The following is a 24093-nucleotide window of genomic DNA, read 5'->3' as shown; positions in this document are numbered from 1 at the left end:
AGCTCCCTTTGGAAAACAGTTCTCTAGAGGCCCAAAACAACAGCAGGCACCTCTTGCAGGTCAGAGTTCTCAGCAGGGTAATTTGGGGGAGCTGGTGGTGAAGTCTTTGTGTCCCTGAGACTTCAGCACTGGAGGCAAGCTTAGTTGCAAGCCCTTGGAGATCTTTTACTCAAGCAGGTAACAAAGCAAACAGCAAATTCCTTTTCTCCTTTCCTTGGCAGCAATCCACCACTGCAGACCAAGCCCAGACAGAAAACAGCACAGGGGCAGTATTCCTCCTCAGCTTCTCCGGATCATCTCATTGACAAAGGTTCCTCTTGATTCCCAGAAGTGATCTAAAAGTATGGGGTCTGGGTCCCTCTTTTTATACCCAAAGATCATTTGTTCTCTGAAGGCAGAGAGTGTCTATACCCAGCCAAAACCAGTTCTGGGGGCACTTTGCAAGGGCACAGCAAACTCCATTGTCAGTGTGAGCCCTGGCTCCAGACACACCACAGGGGGATGGAGCCGTCATTGTGGAAGGCAGGCACGGCCCTATTCAGGTGAAGGTGCTACTCCTACCACCACTCCAAATGCAGACCAGGCCTATTCAGCCCAGCCCTGACTCATCAGACTTCTGGAGCAGCTCCCACTCTCCAGCACCTGTCATCCAGACATGCAATACACAAACCTAGCAGAGGCACACTGGATGGTTAGGCAAGAAAATACCTACTTTCTAAAAGTGGTATTTTAAAACACAGAATGTAAAAATCACCCTCACTAAAAGATGCATTTGAACATTCTTAGTTCAGGCATACTAAATGTTATTTTTCTACCTTGTTCACAGGGCTAGTTATGTTTATTAGATGTAATAAACAAACTCCCCATTCTGTCCTATGGGAACAGGTATCCTTGCAATGGTGAAAAAACAAAATTGTCAGTATCTCACTATCAGGACATGCCACACACATCAGGGCATGTCCTACCTTTGACATACCGTGCACCCTGCCCACAGGGGTACCTTGAGCCTACCTTTGGAGTGACTAATATTTTTAGGAAAGGGAAGGTTTAGGGACTGGCAAGTGTATACACTTGCCAAGACAACATGGCAGTCCCATATTGCACACCGGCTTTGAAATGGCAGGTCAGTTACATTTTACAGACTGCTTCTGTGGGTGGCACAATCAGGGCTGCAAGCCCACCAGCAGCATTTGATTTACAGGCCCCGGGCACACATAGTGCGCTGTACTAGGGTCTGACTAATAAATGAAATAGTTAGAAAACAACAAGATCCACCTCTAAGAGGTTGCTGTATGTCTAGATTTGTTAAGGCATACACATTATTTGTTAAAATACCCCTCACACAGCAAAACGGCCCTTGGTGTCATGCTTCATCATCGGGGTCTTCCCGCCCCACTGCAGGACGGGTGTGCTACGACTGGCGACTACGCTGAAGCACTCAGTTTGTAAGTGCTTTGTGAGGTGTATTTGTTGTGAGTGAAAAGGGTCAGGGGTGGTTGAGGAATGTGATATTTAAAAGGTACCTGGCCTTATGGATTCAAAAAACGTTATTTGTTCATAGGCTGGTACTGTTAAAAAGTGTGGTGCAGAGAAATCACGCTGATAATGTGCTGATTCTCCTTGATAAAGTCAACATGTTTCGAAGCTGGAATGCTTCTTCGTCAGGACGGAGTAAGATCCCTCTGTCACTCACTATTAGGCTATCAATATGTGAAGAAATATGTGAATATGTACAAGTGGCTTTAAAAATATGATTCCTATGTGGTACGGGTTAGCATTTTCTATAGCTTTGTCAGAATTTCTGAAAATAAGCTAGAAAACGTAAGCAGTCAATGCTCCATGAGCCTTCGGGTCGAGAGGTAAAAATGAAACTGTCACATGAAGTCGTGGATTCCTCGCTTCCTCTCTCGCCGCCCGTGGCTCTGTGGTGGCGAGAGAGGAAGCGAGGACTCCACAACTTCATATTACAGTTTCATTTTTACCTCTCGACCTGAAGGCTCATGGAGCAATGACTCCTTATGTTTCTAGCTTATTTTCAGAAATACTGACAAAGCTATAGAAAATGCTAACCCGTACCACATAGGTATCGTATTTTTAAAACCACTTGTACATATTCACATATTTCTTCACATATTGATAGCTTAATAGTGAGTGACAGAGGGATCTTACTCCGTCCTGACGAAGAAGCGTTCCAGCTTCAAAACATGTTGACTTTATCAAGGAGAATCAGCACATTATCAGCGTGATTTCTCCGCATCACACTTTTTAACAGTACCAGCCTATGACCAAATAAAGTTTTTGGGAATCCATAAGGCCAGGTACCTTTTAAATATCACATTCCTCAACCACACCTGACCCTTTTCACTCACAACAAATACACCTCACATAGCACTTACAAACTGAGTGCTCCAGCGTAGTCGCCAGTTGTAGCACGCCCCGTCCTGCAGCGGGGCGGGAAGACCCCGATGATGAAGCATGACACCAAGGCCCCTTTTGGTGTGTGAGGGGTATTTTAACAAATAATGTGTATGCCTTAAAAAATCTAGACATACAGCAACCTCTTAGAGGTGGATCTTATTGTTTTCTAACTAATTGCAGAGAGGAGGATGTATCCACCATAGAACTCTTGTTGAGCACTACCTCTTCACTCCCTAACCTTTGTTTCTCTTGATTTACATAATAAATGAAATAGCCACTCATGGAAACACCAATCCATGACAGTAGCTTACAGGGAGAGCATATACAATTTAGCACTGGTCAGCAGTGGTCAAGTGACCAGAGTCATATACCACCAACAACAGGTCCGAAAAAATACAGGAGGAAGGTAAAAAGTTCCGGGATGACCCTGCAAAAAGTGCCAAGTCCAGCAGAACCCCCTTCCAGCCTAAAGCCAGGGTAGACTAAGAAATACCTTGATAGGCTTCCCTGCATTGGGCAATAGAACATGGACCCTGACCTGCAACTGCAGGGGCATATTCCAGTTCAACGCCAATCTGAACCCAATTGGACCCCTCTGTCCATACCCTCAGGGCCCACTAAGCTAACCCATGGGGGACCCTTCTCCTTATCTGCGGACACCATCTCTGCTGCACCTAACCTTAGCTTGCTTCCAGGTGTGACCCAACAGGCAGACAGTACCCACATGGCCAACACAGTGGTGTGGTCCAGTCTACTCCCCGGGTGTGACTCCTGCCCCCCCCCTGAGGCCACTCTGTCCACTAGGACAGCAAGCCACAGTGGCCACTGACCGTAGTCAGTGATGTGACTCGGGACTTATGGCTCTCAGGTCTCTTGAACCTCTATGGCTTCAGAGAGTGGGGGGCAGTAGACCCAGGTGCCTGGCACCCCTACTCCACTCTCTCTCTTGTCAGGTCAGGGATGGCATCCTGACATTGATCCACCAGCCCTGGGCTTGTACCCGGTGGCTGGACATGAGACTGGGGTAGGATTTCCCACCCTTGATCCTTCTCCTTGGGGCTCTTCACCCTCCCACCTGGAGTTGTGCCCCCTTCTAGAATTGTCAGGGCACCTGTTGCAGGTGTCCTGCACAATTCACCCACCACTTCAGGGGTTCTATACTGCAACTGGGATCCCCGCTTACAGGCTGCACCCTTAGACAGGGTAGAGGTCAGGGGTGAGGCTGCCCTCTCCCTGCCCCCTTACTGGGTCTCTGCACCCTCCCACCTGGAGCAGTGCCCCAGAAGACAAACCGGTAGGGGCACTGCTAGCAGTTGCCCCTTCCTCCAAGTCAGGGGGGACATCCTGAACCTTCCCCTCCAACCCAGGGTCTGTACCCTTAGGCTGGCCCTGTGCCTGGCAACCCAGGACTTTTGGGGGAGTATACCAACCATCCCCCAAGGGAAACACACTCCTCTGGTGCTGTATAAGAATCTGCCTGGCGCAGGTCTCCTGCCTCCTGTCCACCTGACAGAGCATGAAGACCCTCCAGGCCAGAAGGGCCTCACCCAGGTCAGTCCTGTGTGCTCTGACCTCAGAGCTAGCAACCCCTGACCCACTGGTCCTTCCATTGGGGACTGTGTCCTCCTCTCAACCCTCTCTCTGGACTCATGCCATCTCCCTACTGGAGACGTGCTGCCAGATACCAGAGCTGGGGGAGTGCTAGTTACAGCAGTCTCCCTTACCTCTACTGACACCTTGGGATCCCCCTCAGGAAATGACCTCCCGGTAAAGCCTAGGCTCCCTACGTGGCGTTCCCTTAGAGAACCCTCCAGGCCTTGGGACAGGGTTTCAGGTACCTTGAGACGCATCCCATTCTCACTCCTTCTCCGTGGAGATAGAATGTGAGTCCCTACACCCCTCCCACTACACCAGGACCTATCTGGGCTTCTAAGAACCTTTCCCACCACATTCGGTTAGGAAATACCTGAGCCACCTCCATCAAGATCACCCCCAGAGGCTTCTTCAAAACCTCTGGAATCCACCAAAAGGTCTGCCTCCAGTGCAAGCTCCCTGGGGTCAGAGATCTCACACTCCACTATGCGTTGGCATAGCTCTGGAAAACAGGGACTTAAAATATGCTGTTAGATTTGGGGTTCTCTGGTTGGCACAGGTAAGTACTTGTGACAAGCAGTGACCCTCTCATCTAGTCAGGATAAGGGGATCACCCTCTAAAATAACCCCTGCTCACCCTCTAGGTAGTGTGGCGCAAGCAGACAAGGCTTATCTCAGAAGCGTGCTACAGGTCAAGCATTTGTGAACACATACAGTAACTCAATGACAACACCACAAAAAGGATACCACATTAGGTTTTATATCAAAAATAGGTATTTTTATATAAGGCTTAACACAAGATCCAATTAACGTTTAGCAATAGGCCACAAAACTTTTAGTAACAACGAGTTCTCTTTAAAATAAGCGTAACTTCTTGGGCCGTGCGTTCCGCACTGTTCGGGGGTGTCTCGCGGGCGAGTTCTTGATAAGCGAGAGCTTTTAAAGATCAGCGTCATGAACTCTCTAGTCCGGGACGCTCCCAGTCACAGGCGTATGCGTACGGTACCTTTTGAAAATGCGGAGTTGTGGATGCTTATGAGGCGTGTGCAGGCGAGGCGTCCTAGGAGAAATTGGGCGCCCCCCCCTCCGATGCGGGTCCGGCTTGTGCAAGCGTCTCAGTCTGAGACGTTCGAGCAGGGTACCCCGGGGGTGAGGCGGGTGGCCCTAGGTGTAGAACCTTCGGCGTGCGCAGCGTTCGTCCGTGTCATGCCTTTGAGCGGGGATACCTTTGACTTCCCCCAGCAGCGCGATGTCCAGGGACTGGTGCGCTTCGGCATACGAGTCGTCCTCTTCAGCGCAAGGCTGCTGTTAGATCTCTCTGGTGCGGTGCCAGGGGCCGGTACGCTTTGTACGTGCGGGCCGAACTCTCCTTGTGGTGCGCTTCAGTTTCAGGGATTCCCACAGCTGGGACGCGGCAAGCAGTGCAGTTCTCGGGGGAGGGTTAAGCGGGTGCGGGCGGCCCTTCGGTACGGTGCGAGTGCGAGTGCGGCTCGTAGGAGCGGCTCACACGGTGCCGGCGGTCACAGGTACGGCTTCACAGCTGTCCAGGAGTACGGGGAGCACTTGGCTGGCAGCTCCAGCAGCAGGGGGAGATCGGCAAGTTCCAGCAGCTCGGTTTTAAGGCAGAAGCAGTCCAATAGTCCTGGGACTTCGTTCAGGGGGCAAGCTCATCCACAAGCCCATGGCGATAGTTGAAGTACAAGCAGAATAAAGTCTCTTTCAGTCTTTTCCTCTGCTTTCACAGCAAGGCACCTACTGCAGGCCAATCCCCCAGGTCAGGGACAGTACTCCTCCGTGCAGCTTTCCCAGTTCCTTCTTGTCGGGCAGAGGTTCTTCTTGGTTCAAGCAGTATCTAATTTCTCAGGAGCAGTACTCCTATATTTATACTACAAATTTTTTGTTCTTTGAGGCCAGGGGGCCTTTGCCAAGTTCAGTCCAGTTGAGCATTTTGTTGACATGAGTCTGCCTTCTTCTTTCAGGGTGCAGGGCAGAGACATCAGACGCTCCAGAGGAGGTGGAGTCAGCATTGTGGTGGCAGAGCACAGCCCTATTCAGAGTCAAGGGGCACTCCTCCCACCCATCCTGTTGTAATCTTCCTATTCAACACCTGGCTGCCCAGCCAGTCTCCTGTAATTCCCTAGCCCTGTCACACACAGAAACCAGACAGCAGATACACATCCTAGCAGAGGCGGGCTGAAAAGCTTAGGCAAGCAAATACCAACTTTCTAAAAGTGGTATTTGCAAACACAGAACATTAAAATAAAGGTTACTAAAAGATGTATTTTATTATTCTGAGTTCAGGCATACTAAACTCGAATTTCTACCATGTTCCCTGAGACTGTTAGGATCATAGGGTGTAAACATTCTAACAGCCCATTCTGGCCTATGAGAATGGGTAGCCTTGCAATAGTGAAAAACGAAAATGGATTTAATTCATTATTAGGACATGCCACACACATCAGGGCTTGTCCTACCTTATACTTACAATGCACCCTGCCCTTGGGCCTACCATAGAGGTGACTAATATGAAGTTAAGGGAAGATTTAGAGACTGGCAAGTGGGTGCACTTGCCCAGTCAGCATGACAGTACCAGACTGCACGCAGGTTCTGCAATGGCAGACCTTAGAAACATAATACTAGGCTGCTTCTGTGGGTGGCACAACCAGTGCTGCAAGCCCACTAGCAGCATTTGGATTTACAAGCCCTAGGCACTCCTGGTGCACTTTACTGGGGTCTGACAGTAAACCAAATAAGCCAATCATGGAATCCAATCAATGTATACACTTTATACAGGGAGCACTTGCACTGTGGCACTGATTGGCAGTGGCACAGTGCTCTGAGCAGCTAACACCAGAAAAAAACACATGAGGCAACAGCAACAAAAATTGAATGGAGACCCACGCCAATGGTGCCAGGTCTAACATATGCTCTCCAGCAATTGAATCACACCACCCCACACAGGTGTTAACCAAGCTATCCTTTGCCTTACCATCCAGTTCCTTGCACACGTACCCCACACTACTCTCTTGAGATTGGCAAGACAGTGTCTGACTATCTCTGTCACTCAACCCACACTCTTCTGGGCCGTCTCCACACTCACACACCAGGACATAAACCGTGGGGAAACCCCTCTCCCTGCACCCCTCATCTAGAGTCAGTAGAGTGTCCCTCCCACCACTAGGACTATGAGCCCCTGTGCCTGTTCCCCAGTCCTCCTCAAGGAAACGGTGCACCACTGGCACTGCCTCATATCCTTGAGCCCATTGATCTATGTTAACCCTCTCCTTCAAGTCAGGCACCACATCTCTGGGTGTGTCTACTACACCCTCAGCACTAAATAACACAATTTTGCTGCCACCATCTGAGCTGGACTCCACCTCCAACCCAGGCAAGCGCACTTCCTGAGCTGCACACATTTCTTCTTCTTGGATTAAGGCCCTTTGGCCTCAGCCCTCTCAAGTTCCTCATAATGCTCTCTCAGCCTCTGCTTGCAAGCTAGAAGCCAGCCATCTTTTTCTGTTTCTCCCTTACTTTCAGGGAATTCCTCCTTCTTAGACTCCACTGGTAGTGTTGGCCCCAGCAGGGTAACTCATATAGAAATAGGGATGCCTCTAGATCCTCCCTGAACCTTCTCTTCACAGGCAACTCTCTTTCATTGCAGAACACACATAGCTCCTTCATTGTGTAGATGAACAAATGTTAGATGTAAAGTTCAATTTTGCAACAACTAAGCAGCGTCCTAGTATCAAAAAATACTTCCAGGAGGACACCAGAGAACAAAAAAACCCAGTATGTGGTCACATAATGGTCTGCACTATGATAGTAGTGTACACCAATCCCTGTATATAAGACACAAATTCAAGTCCAGATCCTCACCGCTGACCGCAATGTTAGAAATGGGGGATCCTAGTTGGCAGAGATAGGTACCTTTGTCCAAATAGGGACCCTTACTTCTAGTCAGGGTAAGGGGGACACTCCTAAAATAACCCCTGCCCATCCCCTTGGTAGCTTGGCATAAGCAGACAGGCTTATCTCAGGGGCAGTGTGTAAAGCATGTGTGAATACACTACAAAGCGACACCTCGTCAGTTTAGAAAAATAAGTTATCTTTAGCTAAACCAAAGCAAGACCAAACGACAAAAAAACACAATACAGTAATAAAAATATGACTTGCAGATGGTAGAAATTGTTCAGTTCAAGCAAATTGCAGATGTGACACTTTTCTCACAAAGTACCTTGGATGCGTCATGCAAAGAAACAAAACGGGCAGCAGAGATAGTGATGCGTTGGTTGCTTTTGCTCAGGGAAGGTGATGAGTCGGTTCCTTACAGTTTCTTACTGTGTCCCCCAACGATGCGACAAACTTTGGCGCTTCGATGCTGTGTGACGATCGGGTACGATGCGTGAACTCTTGCAGCCGCACAGCAGGCCTTGCATCGGAATCGGTGCGTTGGTCTCGGACTTTGGAGATCGGTGCACTGTACGTGGCGTGCACCGATATCTCAAACTGCGGCAGGTGCTGCAACGGTTTCTTCAGAGATGCGTCAGAAACAGGTGCGTCGATTTACCAGCTCCCTGTGGAAAACAGTTCTCTAGAGGCCCAAAACAACAGCAGGAACATCTTGCAGATCAGAACTCCTAGCAGGGCAGTTCAGGGGTGCTTGTGTAAAGTCTTTGTGTCCCTGAGACTTCAGAACAGGAGGCAAGCTCAGTTTTAAGCCCTTGGAGATCTTTTCCTCTAGCAGGTGACAAAGCAAACAGCACAGGAGCACAGCCACGGCCCGTGGAGGGAGTTTGGTGGGTCAGGGAGGCGGTGCCGGGGAGGGGCAGGGTGGAAGGCGGTAAACGATGGAATATGGATAATTGCAGGTAAGTAAACAATTTAATAAATAAAAAGAATTTCGTAGCACACCCTGCATAGCAAAATGCGATGCAGCGCGCTACGAAATTCGTTTCCATGCATCAAAAACCTAAACACTCTGCGCCCTCTCCTGGGTCAAGTAGAATAGGGGAGCATGCTATTTCCTGTTTGTAAACCACGGCGACCCCCCCCTCCCATCCCTGACTGCCTATCTATTCTCAAGATTTTAAAGCTCTCTGGAATCGCCCACGCAATTGTTGGATTGGATGATTGCGAAAGCCATGTTTTGGTGAGAAACATGAGGTCAGGACGTTCGTCTGATAAAACGTCATGGACTTGTGCTTCATGTTTTTTGAGGGAGTGAGTATTGAGAAGTGCCGCTTTGACTTGCGCTCCCTGACTACATGTGCTACCAAATGTGTCCTTTGAACTGGTGGCGATTTCACCGTCCCCCTCCAATGCCAGGGAACCATTTACAACAGGGGCAAACAAATGAGTTAATGGTGTTCATACTAGCCACCTTATTCCTGCATTTGTAGTAGTTGCCTAGGTCCAGTAGTGTAAATAGAGAAATTACTTAACTCACCAGGACATCGGGCAGCATTTCCTGTGCCGGTCGTCTCTGGGAAAATGACGGGTGCAGAATGGCTTGCCTTATACGTGCCTTTGGTGCACCAGTGGCACGTCCACTTCATGGCCGGGTTAAATACCAAATTGCTAAACGCTAGGGAAAAGACTAGACCGTCTTCCTCCCAAGATGGCAACCGCTGTGTGGCAAAAACCGGAAGTGAGTGGTCCAGTTGGTAGATCTCCCTCCACTCAATCAGCAACCACCGGGGAGGATTCACAGCGCGTGAGAAGTGGCCCACAGGAGCTAGGGTAAGTGAGCTGGGGGTCAGGCTCTCAGCCAGCAATGCCACAGGTTAAAACAGAAAGACAGTGAAGCACAATTATCACAGTTACAAAATAGGCAGTATTAAAAACAGTTATAGAACCAGTTAAAACCAATTAAAAACAAAGGTTTCCTAACTAAAAAAGGATTGCCATTTTTTGTCATCATGTTCCTGACTATCAGAGGAACCAGCAGTCTCTGACTTATTAATTATGGGAGAGTTGCTATTGGGTCAGTCATCAGCTTTGAGGGAATAAAGCAGAGGGTAGAATGCATGAATTATTCGCAGCCACCGGTGACTACTCAGCCGCATTTCGGTCCACCATTTTCTTGCACTCCATGCCACATAAGACAATAAACAGCCATATGGAATTCAGACCTGGCCCAGCTCCATTAGGAACAACCAAGCCCAAATTGCCAGGTTAGGTAGCCTATGAACAGGAACAAAAGGGATCTCAGACCATTTTCTGCCTGTTTTGTCTTTGTCAATATGGCGCAACTTGACATCTATGGCACGGTGAGCACGGGATCCATATGTGGGTATGTCTGTTACACTTAGGCTCTTACACTGAGAAAAAGAAAAAGATGATATATGGAATGCTTGAATTAATTTAAGCCACTGGCCCTTGGGCCGCATTCCACTGCATTGTGTTTCCCCACCATAACTGATGCCAATGATCTAATTTTTACCCCTTCCCTTAAACTGATCCATCTGCATACGTAAATGTGTTGCTGTGTTAAGTAAAGCACTCTGATATTCTAGGAGTTAGTATGCGCTACATAAAAACATAACTAACATTTAAAAAGTGCACACCAATGTAGCATGCCCCCACTGTATGCTGGTAATTGTTCTTATTTCTCCAAAGGAGTGTGTACAACGGATGCAGCAGGAGCAACAGTGGAAAACCAATGCTAACCTGGCGGGCATTTTTAAACATGGAGTAGGCATAGGTGATGTCCCTGGTACTTCTTCTTTTGGCAACTGGACTGATGAGCTCTAAATTAGGCCTCATTTAAGGTTTGGAGGAGTGGTAGACACCAAATCTGTGATTACGGACCTTAGTTAGAAATAGGGAACTACAATCTGATTCCCAGTGGAGAGTCAGTAAATGGTGCTGGCTGCCATCTTTGATGCAAAGGGCCACCATCCAAATACATAGGGGCTTATTTGCAAGCCCCTTGCGCCACCCGTACGTCACTTTTCCCATGTTAAAAATGATGCAAAAGTGGCACAAGGCTCTTGTAAATAATCCCCATAGTTTCCCTGCATGCTGGACGGCGTCAAGGAAAATAAGCTAAGATTCCCACATGGAGGAAGAAAACTACTTGTGAGTCATGGCTATTGAGTTTTCGTTCTCAGACACAAAGCCCCGCAGTGGAATTTATTTCTAAAAAAGAATATAATATGCAGTGAGGGCCACAATACCAAGGTGTCCAAAGTAGTAATCAGCTTTTCCTAACATTGATGCACTTTTGGCAAAAGAGATGGCTGCTGACATGGAGGAATAGACAGTACTCAATGAACACTGAATGGAAAGCCTTATCGCTAATTCCCTGAGGAGAAGCAAATTCGGGACCACATACATTCAACCAACATTTAAAAAAAATAAAAAGGGCGATTTTGAAAAAAAAAATCCGGGGGCTGTATTTTCTCCAGGAACTTTCATTGAATGAGAGGCACTTTTAGATGGGAGGCCTCTACAATAAAGCTGTTTGTTGCTTAAAAAACATCAGGGGCCGTATTGGCATTGTTTGCGCATTGTTTGCCCTGGCCGCACCTTTGAAAAGGTGTGCCGGGCGCAAACAATAGCAATGTGTCACATTATGGCACATGCGCGACCTCGCGCTGCCCTTGGGGCAGCGCATTCATGTGAAAGTTCGCAGCAGCCGCTCCATGTTTTCACAGAGCAGGCACCCGCCTGCACTTTTACAAGGGTAATAGAGATCCCCTTGCAAGGGCGTGTCTGAGGGGTCCATGGGACCCCCTTTACCCACTGCAGAGGGCTGTTGTCAGGAGGCCATATAATTTTCCCATATCTTTTAAAGGGCGCATTGTCAGTGCGCCTCTCAGGCTGCTTTGACTCTGTGCCCGAGTCTGTAATATTGTGCAGGCACAGAGTCAAAGGAATTCCCTTATTTGCATTAGGCACGGCCCTATGCAATTGAAGGATCACCCTCTGTTGCTAGCGCTGGCACTTTAAGTGCCGCAGCGCTGGCGTTTTAAGTGCTATCAGTATTATAGAAGGGGACATACAAGCTTCTGCGTCCCCTTCTATAATACCAAAGTTACCCCGGGGCGCAAATAGCGGGATCAAATGCCTTTGCGCTCCAAGGGCACCTTATGTAATACAGCCCCAGGAGTTGCCCGTCTAAATCGTGTTTGTTGCCATGTATGCAGGTTTGGGTCCAAGACTGATTTGCATATGATTGATCCACGTCTGCATTTAAAAAACGCTGTTTGGAATGTGCACACATTAATGACTAGTCAGTCACTTTTGTGATGGCTTTGTGAATCCTTCTAGTTTTAGCTAAATCACTCCTCTGGTGTAGGAGTGATTTAGGAGTGACCACTGTGCCTTCGACGAGGCCTGGTCACCCCTCCTGCCTCCCACGCCTGCCGCTGTCTCCTGCCTGCCTCCTGCCTGCTGAAAGCGCGACCCAGCCGCCGCTGGGCCGCCCGGATCACCCCCCTGCTGCCACGCTCGGAGTGCCCGCCGCCCAGGGTTTCCGCCGCAGCCCCCTTCGGACCAGCCCATTCGCCGCCCAGCTGACCCGCCCTCCCAGGCTCCTTACCTATGACGTCCCCAGAGCGACCACGCAGCGGACGCGCGCAGCGGGAGCACCGACTGAGCGCCGAAGGTGCGCCAAAGGTAAGCCCGTCTGCGCCCGTCAGTGCCTGGACCGCGCCCAGTGCCAGGACCCCTGGCTCCCGCAGACACCAGCCCACCCGCCGGACCTACGACGCCACCAAACTCTACGCACTCAACGCCGGCCGAATCCCGGGATGCTACCGAGCCACCCCGAGACGCACTCACGGACCCTTCTACTGCCACTCCTGCAAGTACACCTGCATCCGGACCTGCACTACTCCAGCACCGACTAAGACCAAGACGGGCAACAGCAGCAACCACCTGAAGTGCATCCTGCTCAACACCCGCTCCGTCCACAGACACGCCGTCGAGCTCTGGAACCTGCTCGACACCACAGCCCCAGACGTCGCCTTCCTCACGGAAACCTGGATGAACGCCTCCTCAGCGCCCGACATCGCCATCCCAGACGGCTACAAGATCATCCGGACGGACCGCATCAACCAGACTGGAGGAGGCATCGCCATCATCCACAAGAACACCATCCGCATCACGACCAACACCGACGACACCCTCGCACCCGCCGAGCACCTGCACTTCCAGGTCCACATCAACCCCAAGACCACCCTCAGAGGCACCCTCATCTACAGACCCCCGGGACCACGCACACAATTCAGCGAAGACATCGCCGACTTCATCAGCCCGCACGCCCTCCCCTCCGCTGACTACATCCTCCTCGGGGACCTCAACTTCCACCTGGAGAACAACAACGACCGCAACACCAACACCCTGCTGGACAACCTCGCCAACCTCGGACTCAAGCAGCTGGTGACCACCCCCACCCACTACGCCAGACACACACTTTCCCCGTCTTCTCATCCAGCAAGGACATCGCCTTCAGCCACGCCACCGGACTCCACTGGACGGACCACAGCTGCGTCCACTTCAGCTTCAGAAGGACCACGACTCACCACCACCAACAACAGGTTGCACTCAGAAGCTGGAACAAGATCACAACCGACCAGCTCGCAACCTCCCTGAGCAAGAACCCACCCACCAGCGCAACAAACCCCAGCCAAGCGGCCACCAACCTCACGAAGTGGATCAGCGACTGCGCAGACGACCTCGCCCCCCTGAGGACCCCGCCCAGCAAACCCTGCAGCAAGAGAGCCCCATGGTTCACCGACGAACTCAAGAGCTCCAAGAAAAACTGCCGAGCCCTCGAGAGAGCCTGGCGCAGAGACCCAACACCAGACAACATGACTGCCCTCAAGCTCGCCACCCGAAAACACCACCAACTGATCCACGCCACCAAGAAAACTGCATTCAAGGAACGACTGGACAACAACGCACACAACAGCAAGGAACTCTTCAACATCGTTAAAGAGCTCTCCAACCCCAACGCCGGAAACAACGACATCACCCCTTCGCAAGACCTCTGCAACTCCCTCGCCGCCCACTTCCACAACAAGATCGTGGACATACACAACAGCTTCAGCACTCAACCGACGCACGCCACGACCGAACCACCGCCCCCCACCACCACCCTCCGCACCTGGACCCCGATCAGCACCGAAGACACCGTCCGCACGATGAACTCCATCCACTTCGGATCTCCGACCGACCCCTGCCCGCACCACGTCTTCAACAAGGCCGACGCTGTCATCGCACCCCACCTGCGGGACATCATCAACACCTCCTTCGCCACCGCCACCTTCCCGGAGAGCTGGAAGCACGCCGAACTCAGCGCTCTACTAAAGAAGCCTTCAGCCGACCCCACCGACCTCAAGAACTACTGCCCCATCTCGCTGCTCCCGTTCCCTGCAAAAGTCATCGAGAAGACCGTCAACAAGCAGCTGGCCGCCTTCCTCGAGACGAACGGATCCCTCGACCTCTCGCAGTCTGGCTTCCGGGCCATTCACAGCACCGAGACCGCCCTGATCGCAGCCACCGATGACATCCGAGCCCTGCTCGACAACGGAGAAACGGCGGCCCCCATCCTCCTGGACCTCTCCGCGGCCTTCGACACTGTCTGCCACCGTACACTAGTGCAAACACAACAATGATGGACAGAATGTGGATCAATGTCACACATTCACCCCAGTCCAAAGATCTGGGCCCAAATCCATTGTTTTACCACTCCACACCACCCTGGGTTAGACAATGGCGATATGCAAATCAGCGCTGACCCTGTGCCCCATGGGAACAGTCCAGTCCGAACTACAAAAGCCATGTCCTTCCCAGAACGGAAACAAGCATCCGAGGACCGACCCGGTTTCGAGGTAACACCTCTCATCAGCCCGGCTAGCTTGATTCCAGTGGTGTGGAGTGCCTGGGACTCACGTCTGAGCATCCCCAGTACACTTAGAGCGTTAATTGCAAACACAACAATGATGGACAGAATGTGGATCAATGTCACACATTCACCCCAGTCCAAAGATCTGGGCCCAAATCCACCGTTTTTCCACTCCACACCACCCTGGGTTAGACAATGGCGATATGCAAATCAGCGCTGACCCTGTGCCCCATGGGAACAGTCCAGTCCGAACTACAAAAGCCATGTCCTTCCCAGAACGGAAACAAGCATCCGAGGACCGGCCCGGTTTCGAGGTAACACCTCTCATCAGCCCGACTAGCTTGATTCCAGTGGTGTGGAGTGCCTGGGACTCACGTCTGAGCATCCCCAGTACACTTAGAGCGGTAATTGCAAACACAACAATGATGGACAGAATGTGGATCAATGTCACACATTCACCCCAGTCCAAAGATCTGGGCCCAAATCCATCGTTTTTCCACTCCACACCACCCTGGGTTAGACAATGGCGATATGCAAATCAGCGCTGACCCTGTGCCCCATGGGAACAGTCCAGTCCGAACTACAAAAGCCATGTCCTTCCCAGAACGGAAACAAGCATCCGAGGACCGGCCCGGTTTCGAGGTAACACCTCTCATCAGCCCGGCTAGCTTGATTCCAGTGGTGTGGAGTGCCTGGGACTCACGTCTGAGCATCCCCAGTACACTTAGAGCGGTAATTGCAAACACAACAATGATGGACAGAATGTGGATCAATGTCACACATTCACCCCAGTCCAAAGATCTGGGCCCAAATCCATCGTTTTTCCACTCCACACCACCCTGGGTTAGACAATGGCGATATGCAAATCAGCGCTGACCCTGTGCCCCATGGGAACAGTCCAGTCCGAACTACAAAAGCCATGTCCTTCCCAGAACGGAAACAAGCATCCGAGGACCGGCCCGGTTTCGAGGTAACACCTCTCATCAGCCCGGCTAGCTTGATTCCAGTGGTGTGGAGTGCCTGGGACTCACGTCTGAGCATCCCCAGTACACTTAGAGCGGTAATTGCAAACACAACAATGATGGACAGAATGTGGATCAATGTCACACATTCACCCCAGTCCAAAGATCTGGGCCCAAATCCATCGTTTTTCCACTCCACACCACCCTGGGTTAGACAATGGCGATATGCAAATCAGCGCTGACCCTGTGCCCCATGGGAACAGTCCAGTCCGAACTACAAAAGCCATGTCCTTCCCAGAACGGAAACAAGCATCCGAGGACCGGCCCGGTTTCGAGGTAACACCTCTCATCAGCCCGGCTAGCTTGATTCCAGTGGTGTGGAGTGCCTGGGACTCACGTCTGAGCATCCCCAGTACACTTAGAGCGGTAATTGCAAACACAACAATGATGGACAGAATGTGGATCAATGTCACACATTCACCCCAGTCCAAAGATCTGGGCCCAAATCCATCGTTTTTCCACTCCACACCACCCTGGGTTAGACAATGGCGATATGCAAATCAGCGCTGACCCTGTGCCCCATGGGAACAGTCCAGTCCGAACTACAAAAGCCATGTCCTTCCCAGAACGGAAACAAGCATCCGAGGACCGGCCCTGTTTCGAGGTAACACCTCTCATCAGCCCGGCTAGCTTGATTCCAGTGGTGTGGAGTGCCTGGGACTCACGTCTGAGCATCCCCAGTACACTTAGAGCGGTAATTGCAAACACAACAATGATGGATTTGGGCCCAGATCTTTTGACTGGGGTGAATGTGTGACATTGATCCACATTCTGTCCATCACTGTTGTGTTTGCAATTACCGCTCTAAGTGTACTGGGGATGCTCAGACGTGAGTCCCAGGCACTCCACACCACTGGAGTCAAGCTAGACGGGCTGATGAGAGGTGTTACCTCGAAACCGGGCCGGTCCTCGGATGCTTGTTTCCGTTCTTGGAAGGACATAGCTTTTGTAGTTCGGACTGGACTGTTCCCATGGGGCACAGGGTCAGCGCTGATTTGCATATCGCCATTGTCTAACCCAGGGTGGTGTGGAGTGGTAAAACGATGGATTTGGGCCCAGATCTTTTGACTGGGGTGAATGTGTGACATTGATCCACATTCTGTCCATCACTGTTGTGTTTGCAATTACCGCTCTAAGTGTACTGGGGATGCTCAGACGTGAGTCCCAGGCACTCCACACCACTGGAGTCAAGCTAGCCGGGCTGATGAGAGGTGTTACCTCGAAACCGGGCCGGTCCTCAGATGCTTGTTTCCGTTCTGGGAAGGACATGGCTTTTGTAGTTCGGACTGGACTGTTCCCATGGGGCACAGGGTCAGCGCTGATTTGCATATCGCCATTGTCTAATCCAGGTTGGTGTGGAGTGGAAAAACGATGGATTTGGGCCCAGATCTTTTGACTGGGGTGAATGTGTGACATTGATCCACATTCTGTCCATCACTGTTGTGTTTGCAATTACCGCTCTAAGTGTACTGGGGATGCTCAGACGTGAGTCCCAGGCACTCCACACCACTGGAGTCAAGCTAGCCGGGCTGATGAGAGGTGTTACCTCGAAACCGGGCCGGTCCTCAGATGCTTGTTTCCGTTCTGGGAAGGACATGGCTTTTGTAGTTCGGACTGGACTGTTCCCATGGGGCACAGGGTCAGCGCTGATTTGCATATCGCCATTGTCTAACCCAGGGTGGTGTGGAGTGGAAAAACGATGGATTTGGGCCCAGATCTTTTGACTGGGGTGAATGTGTGACATTGATCCACATTCTGTCCATCACTGTTGTGTTTGCAATTACCGCTCTAAGTGTACTGGGGATGCTCAGACGTGAGTCCCAGGCACTCCACACCACTGGAGTCAAGCTAGCCGGGCTGATGAGAGGTGTTACCTCGAAACCGGGCCGGTCCTCGGATGCTTGTTTCCGTTCTGGGAAGGACATGGCTTTTGTAGTTCGGACTGGACTGTTCCCATGGGGCAGAGGGTCAGCGCTGATTTGCATATCGCCATTGTCTAACCCAGGGTGGTGTGGAGTGGAAAAACGATGGATTTGGGCCCAGATCTTTTGACTGGGGTGAATGTGTGACATTGATCCACATTCTGTCCATCACTGTTGTGTTTGCAATTACCGCTCTAAGTGTACTGGGGATGCTCAGACGTGAGTCCCAGGCACTCCACACCACTGGAGTCAAGCTAGCCGGGCTGATGAGAGGTGTTACCTTGAAACCGGGCCGGTCCTCGGATGCTTGTTTCCGTTCTGGGAAGGACATGGCTTTTGTAGTTCGGACTGGACTGTTCCCATGGGGCACAGGGTCAGAGCTGATTTGCATATCGCCATTGTCTAACCCAGGGTGGTGTGGAGTGGAAAAACGATGGATTTGGGCCCAGATCTTTTGACTGGGGTGAATGTGTGACATTGATCCACATTCTGTCCATCACTGTTGTGTTTGCAATTACCGCTCTAAGTGTACTGGGGATGCTCAGACGTGAGTCCCAGGCACTCCACACCACTGGAGTCAAGCTAGCCGGGCTGATGAGAGGTGTTACCTCGAAACCGGGCCGGTCCTCGGATGCTTGTTTCCGTTCTGGGAAGGACATGGCTTTTGTAGTTCGGACTGGACTGTTCCCATGGGGCACAGGGTCAGCGCTGATTTGCATATCGCCATTGTCTAACCCAGGGTGGTGTGGAGTGGAAAAACAATGGATTTGGGCCCAGATCTTTTGACTGGGGTGAATGTGTGACATTGATCCACATTCTATCCATCACTGTTGTGTTTGCAATTACCGCTCTAAGTGTACTGGGGATGCTCAGACGTGAGTCCCAGGCACTCCACACCACTGGAGTCAAGCTAGCCGGGCTGATGAGAGGTGTTACCTCGAAACCGGGCCGGTCCTCGGATGCTTGTTTCCGTTCTGGGAAGGACATGGCTTTTGTAGTTCGGACTGGACTGTTCCCATGGGGCACAGGGTCAGCGCTGATTTGCATATCGCCATTGTCTAACCCAGGGTGGTGTGGAGTGGAAAAACGATGGATTTGGGCCCAGATCTTTTGACTGGGGTGAATGTGTGACATTGATCCACATTCTGTCCATCACTGTTGTGTTTGCAATTACCGTACACTAGTGCAGCACCTCAGCAACGTCGGAATCCAGGAGAAGGCACTAGAGTGGATCACCTCCTTCCACGCCGGAAGGACACAGAGAGTCCGCCTCCCCCATTCAGATCAGAAGCCACCGAAGTCATCTGCGGCGTCCCTCAAGGCTCCTCGCTCAGTCCAACCCTCTTCAACGTCTACATGAGCCCCCTCACTAACATCGCACGCCAGCACAACCTCAACATCATCTCCTATGCTGACGACACCCAGCTGATCCTCTCCCTCACCAATGACCCCACCACCGCCAGAGCCAACCTTCACGAAGGGATGAAAGAGGTAGCCGAATGGATGAAGAACAGCCGCCTGAAGCTGAATTTGGACAAGACGGAAGTCCTCATCCTGGGATCCTCACCCTCCGCCTGGGACGACTCCTGGTGGCCCCCCGCCCTAGGCAGCGCACCCAAACCAACAGACCACGCACGCAACCTTGGCTTCATCCTGGACTCCTCCCTCTCCATGACCAGACAAGTCAACGCCGTCTCCTCGTCGTGCTTCAACATCCTGCGCATGCTACGTAAGATCTTCCGGTGGATCCCCACCGAGACCAGGAAGACGGTCACCCAGGCCCTTGTCACCAGCCGTCTGGACTACGGCAACTCCCTCTACGCCGGTACCACCGCCAAACTCCAGAAAAGACTCCAGCGGATCCAGAACGCCTCAGCACGACTCATCCTCGACATCCCCCGTCGCAGCCACATCTCCGGACACCTGAGAGACATGCACTGGCTCCCGGTCAACAAGAGAATCACCTTCCGTCTCCTCACCCACGCACACAAAGCCCTACACAACCAAGGCCCAGGATACCTCAACAGCGGCCTCAACTTCTACGCTCCCAAACGCCAGCTTCGATCGACCAGCCACGCCCTCGCCGCCGTCCCCCCATCCGAAGAGCCACCACAGGGGGACGGTCCTTCTCCTACCTCGCCGCCAAGACTTGGAACTCCCTCCCGACCCACCTCCGCCTGACCCAGGACCACCTCGCCTTCAGGAAGCAACTCAAGACCTGGCTGTTCGAACAGTAGCAGACCCCCCTCCCCTAGCGCCTTGAGACCCTCTGGGTGAGTAGTGCGCTATATAAATGCTATGATTGATTGATTGATTGATTGATAGGAAGAACAAATCCTGGACAAGGTCTGCCTTAAGGCACAGGTATCATCTGTTGAGTCAAAATGAACATTAAAATGGACATAATTATTTCAGATGTTAATTTTACTTATCCTGCGACTATTATTATTTTGTAATACTTTATGTACTTTTTGTCTTGTCAGCTGCTCCAGCACATAAGAAATGTTGTCTTACACAATTCAGAAGGGGACACATTGTTTTTCGATCGAAACGGCGATTTTCCTGCCATTTATGACATTTTAAACTGGCAGCTGCTAGCTGATCACACCAGCCGATTTATAAAAGTTGGCCAATATGACTCTACACTGGATGAAAACCAGGCTATAACCATCAATGTCAGCGCCATCATATGGAGCGGAGGATATGCAGAGGTAATGATAATGTGCCGAGGTGAATCCACTTACGCTGTGTTGTATGTTAACATGAGTTTTAGACCTCATCCACCAACAGTGTGAGTTTTTCAGATTTTTAATCTGAACCATATCTTTCTCATTGTTGCACATTTTATTCCAAAGAATGAAACTTGCGAAAGATGCCATATTGATCTTTCCAGCAGAGGTTTACAATGTATCAGTGAATGAGATCTGCACCGTCAGTGATACAGGGAGCTTTTAATTACTTCCCTTCAGGCGTTCACATAGAAATCTATTCACAAAGGCAAATATACACGTGTAGGTTTACTCATGCAAATCTACTCATGCACCTAGATGTTAGTCTGTACTTTTTCGCAATTCACCATTTTGGAGTTTAAATTTACTGCCTCCATCCTCTCAGTTCACAGGGTGGAGATATCTAAAATTGAATTTCCGAGTGTAAAGATACGTAGGTGGAAATCTCTGCCACTGTGGCGGAGGTATCCCTATGGGAAACTGTGGGAAAAACTGATAAAGTGTATTTCAAAAAAATATATATATTAAACTTATTTCAATGTAAAATATAAAAGTAAAATGAATTAAGATAATTATTTTTCCCCTAGATCTAACAAAAAAAAGGTTAGAGGACACAAACTCTCCACTATACCTGTTTATTAAATAATGAAATAATTTAAAATGTGCTAATTTATTTTATAAATATGATTGACCAAATTAAAATTAAAAACTACCCTCAATAGCATTTTTTATTTTTAATTCATATTTGATAAATTTAATTAAAAGTTAGGTTTAATCAATGGTAATTTTTTTTATATTTAATGATAGTTTAACAGTGTTATTTAATGTTTGTAAAAACGTTAACTATTTATTTTAAAGTAACAAAATATTGAAATGTTCTCTACATTTTTAAGAGTAAAAAAGTTCTATGGGAGTGGGTTGCAGTCCACTTGAGTTGCCATGTGCTGTAATAGATTTACTCCAAGGCTTGGCTGGAGTGCATTTGCTACTGTTTTGTGACCTTCAAGGCTCTAGTGACTTTAGAGGTGCAGTTTGTGAATAGCAATGGTCTTACTCTTTTTACTCTTTTGTGGATGGATGTTTGTATTACTATGTCCCTCCCTAAGTCATCCCTTACCCGATCCCTAAATCCATCCTTAAATTTCCTTAAACGACCACCCCTATTTAGTGGCATGTATTTACCATTCTCCAGCCACTCCCCCGGTCACTCCCACATTTACTGCATAAACATATTTTTATGGATGTGAATATCTCAGCACCGGAAATATAGGACTGGCTAAAGTTTGTGAATAGCATTTTGTGGTACATGAGTACATGATTTGTACTACTGTGGTATTATTTTACCTTATTGGTGTCATGCTTCATTACCGGGTCTCATCCTGGACCCTAAAAACCAGGGTGGGCTAAGCCATATTCGAGGTAGCACTGGATAATTTATCCTGCTTGGGCCCTACAATAAAAATACCAGAGGTATCCCTTTTATTTACAGTGTTGCTGATATGATTCAAAATATATATTAAGGGTGTCTGTGGAATAAGGATCCTATGCCCTCTCTATGCTAGTTGACATGTTTCAGTCCCCAATCTAATAGGCCGAAGGATTCAGGGCTTTCATCGGTACAAAAAGGAGTTAATTTTCCCTGGTAAAAAAACTTTTCTATTTTGGTCCAGACAAACCTATTTAGTCAAGACATAGACAAAAAACATGTAATATGTATAACATGCTTTAAATTATTCCTCAATTAGGGGTCCGGTAAAAAATTGCTTGTCATGATTTACTCCACATTTGCTATTCTTCAGTGTTTATCTTCACCCCTCTGTCCACTTGGCAAATCACGTCTCATGTGAAAAAGGAAACCAGGTGCTTGCACACGTGTCTCTCAGTGTACATCTTAACTTATCAACTTTGTGTTTCTTCAAATTCATGCTCATTGTGATGCAGCTATGTATTAAAAATGGTAAACACCTGTCTAAAAGCTCCATGCAAAATGCGTGGTAGTTGTCAAAATGTTCACTGTCAAGTAGAAACCTACCCTTGTTGCATGTTGGCTATATGGGAGGAGTGGGTGGCATGCCCCTGTTCTCACACACTCAATAATGATGATGATAGATAAGGCAGTACACCGTCGTTCCTGGGAAGGGAAGAATAAAGAAGTAATCAGAGAGTTACTCAATTACTCTGTACTCTGTATGTACCCTGTTATGTTGCAAAAGCTCTAAATTGTTAAAAATATCATCAACGTTTCATAGGCAGTTTTGTATCAAAACCAATAAAATCAGCCACTACTTCACTTTCTGGCACAGTACCTAAGAACATTAACTCTCCATAGCTGCAAATAATTTGTGGGCCTAACCGAGAATTACGTTCCACTAAGTACTGCTTTCAGAATTTGATTGCTGAATATTTCTCTGTCCATCTTTTCCAGAAAGCAGCAATTATTTATTTACAGACCATAGTATGAGAACACACACTCAACAATGAGTAGAATGTTGAAATAATGTGAGATGTAAACAGTTCTAATGAAAACATATTGTTTGCTGCACAGACAAAAGCTAAGCACTTGCTTATTCTTTTTAACGAATTTATGTGTCTTTTCTTACTTTCATTTGCCCTTGGTGCTCTACCCGGTTACCTGTTGGTCAGTGCTATATACTGTGTCTGTATATAACTCACCAGGTTGAGGAAAAAGTACTGGAGTTCAATTGTAATGTGCAAAACTGTACTTCCCCAGGGCTCAGGGGTGACATAATGGCCAACACCAGCTAAGGGACCCTTTGTCTGCCAAGAACCCTTATGTCAATGTCACCAGCCCCAGTGTAGTACACAAACGCATTAACATTGACAACGCATATAGATCTTAGATTGCTGAGACCTATTGATTTTGCAAATACTTGGTTACAATGTCACTGATTCTTTGTTTGCCTGATGATATGTCCTCCTTTTGCTTGTGGTGTTATATGAGTACAGGCCAGCCATCTAAGGGCCATATGTAGGTGGCCAAATACCGGTCGGTAAAACCGAAATTCGGTAAATTTTGGCTTTACCAATGGATATTTAGCCCTGTGCGATGTACGTATTACCGAATGCCATCGGTAATAACGAATCGGTAAATCGTTACCGATTCCTTATTTACCGATCGGTGAACACCGTAACAAACAATACCAAATCGGTAAAAAATCGGAAAAGCGATGTAGCAAAATCCGGTAATACCGAATTTGTCCAAAATCGGTATTAACGAATCGTTATTTACCACTGATCCAGAGCAGGTGATAATCAGGTGCAGTGCATAAAAACAGCCCCAAAATTCAACAGTGTAAACACAATGGCGGCCCTCTACGTCATAGCAAGGCGGCTACGTTTGAGAGCAGCAGGAGTGAGGATTTGTAGATGGGAAGAGCGTGTCTACAGACTGCGTGTCACACTGTTCCAATTGACCGAGCCAGAAATCCATGAGAGGTACAGGCTACACCCACACACCATCCTTGACCTGATATGGGACCTGGAACCATATCTTGAGCCTCAGACACCAAGGGCGCACGCAATGCCCACCCATG

General features: G+C 49.3%; 1 protein-coding gene across 1 annotated transcript in view; it reads left to right on the top strand.

Annotated features, from left to right (window-relative positions):
• LOC144769527 (extracellular calcium-sensing receptor-like) overlaps nt 1-24093 on the top strand; it is a 50994-nt gene that overhangs the window by 3502 nt on the left and 23399 nt on the right. The window contains exon 3 of the mRNA XM_078653669.1: nt 20294-20521. Within this exon, the coding sequence (XP_078509795.1) occupies nt 20294-20521 (228 nt within the window). The remainder of the gene's footprint in view (nt 1-20293; nt 20522-24093) is intronic.

This window comes from Lissotriton helveticus, chromosome 7, assembly GCF_964261635.1.
Source record: "Lissotriton helveticus chromosome 7, aLisHel1.1, whole genome shotgun sequence".
NCBI classification, from domain to species: domain Eukaryota; kingdom Metazoa; phylum Chordata; class Amphibia; order Caudata; family Salamandridae; genus Lissotriton; species Lissotriton helveticus.
The sequence above is the reverse complement of the archived record's forward strand: the minus strand, read 5'-3'. Positions and strand labels throughout refer to the sequence as shown.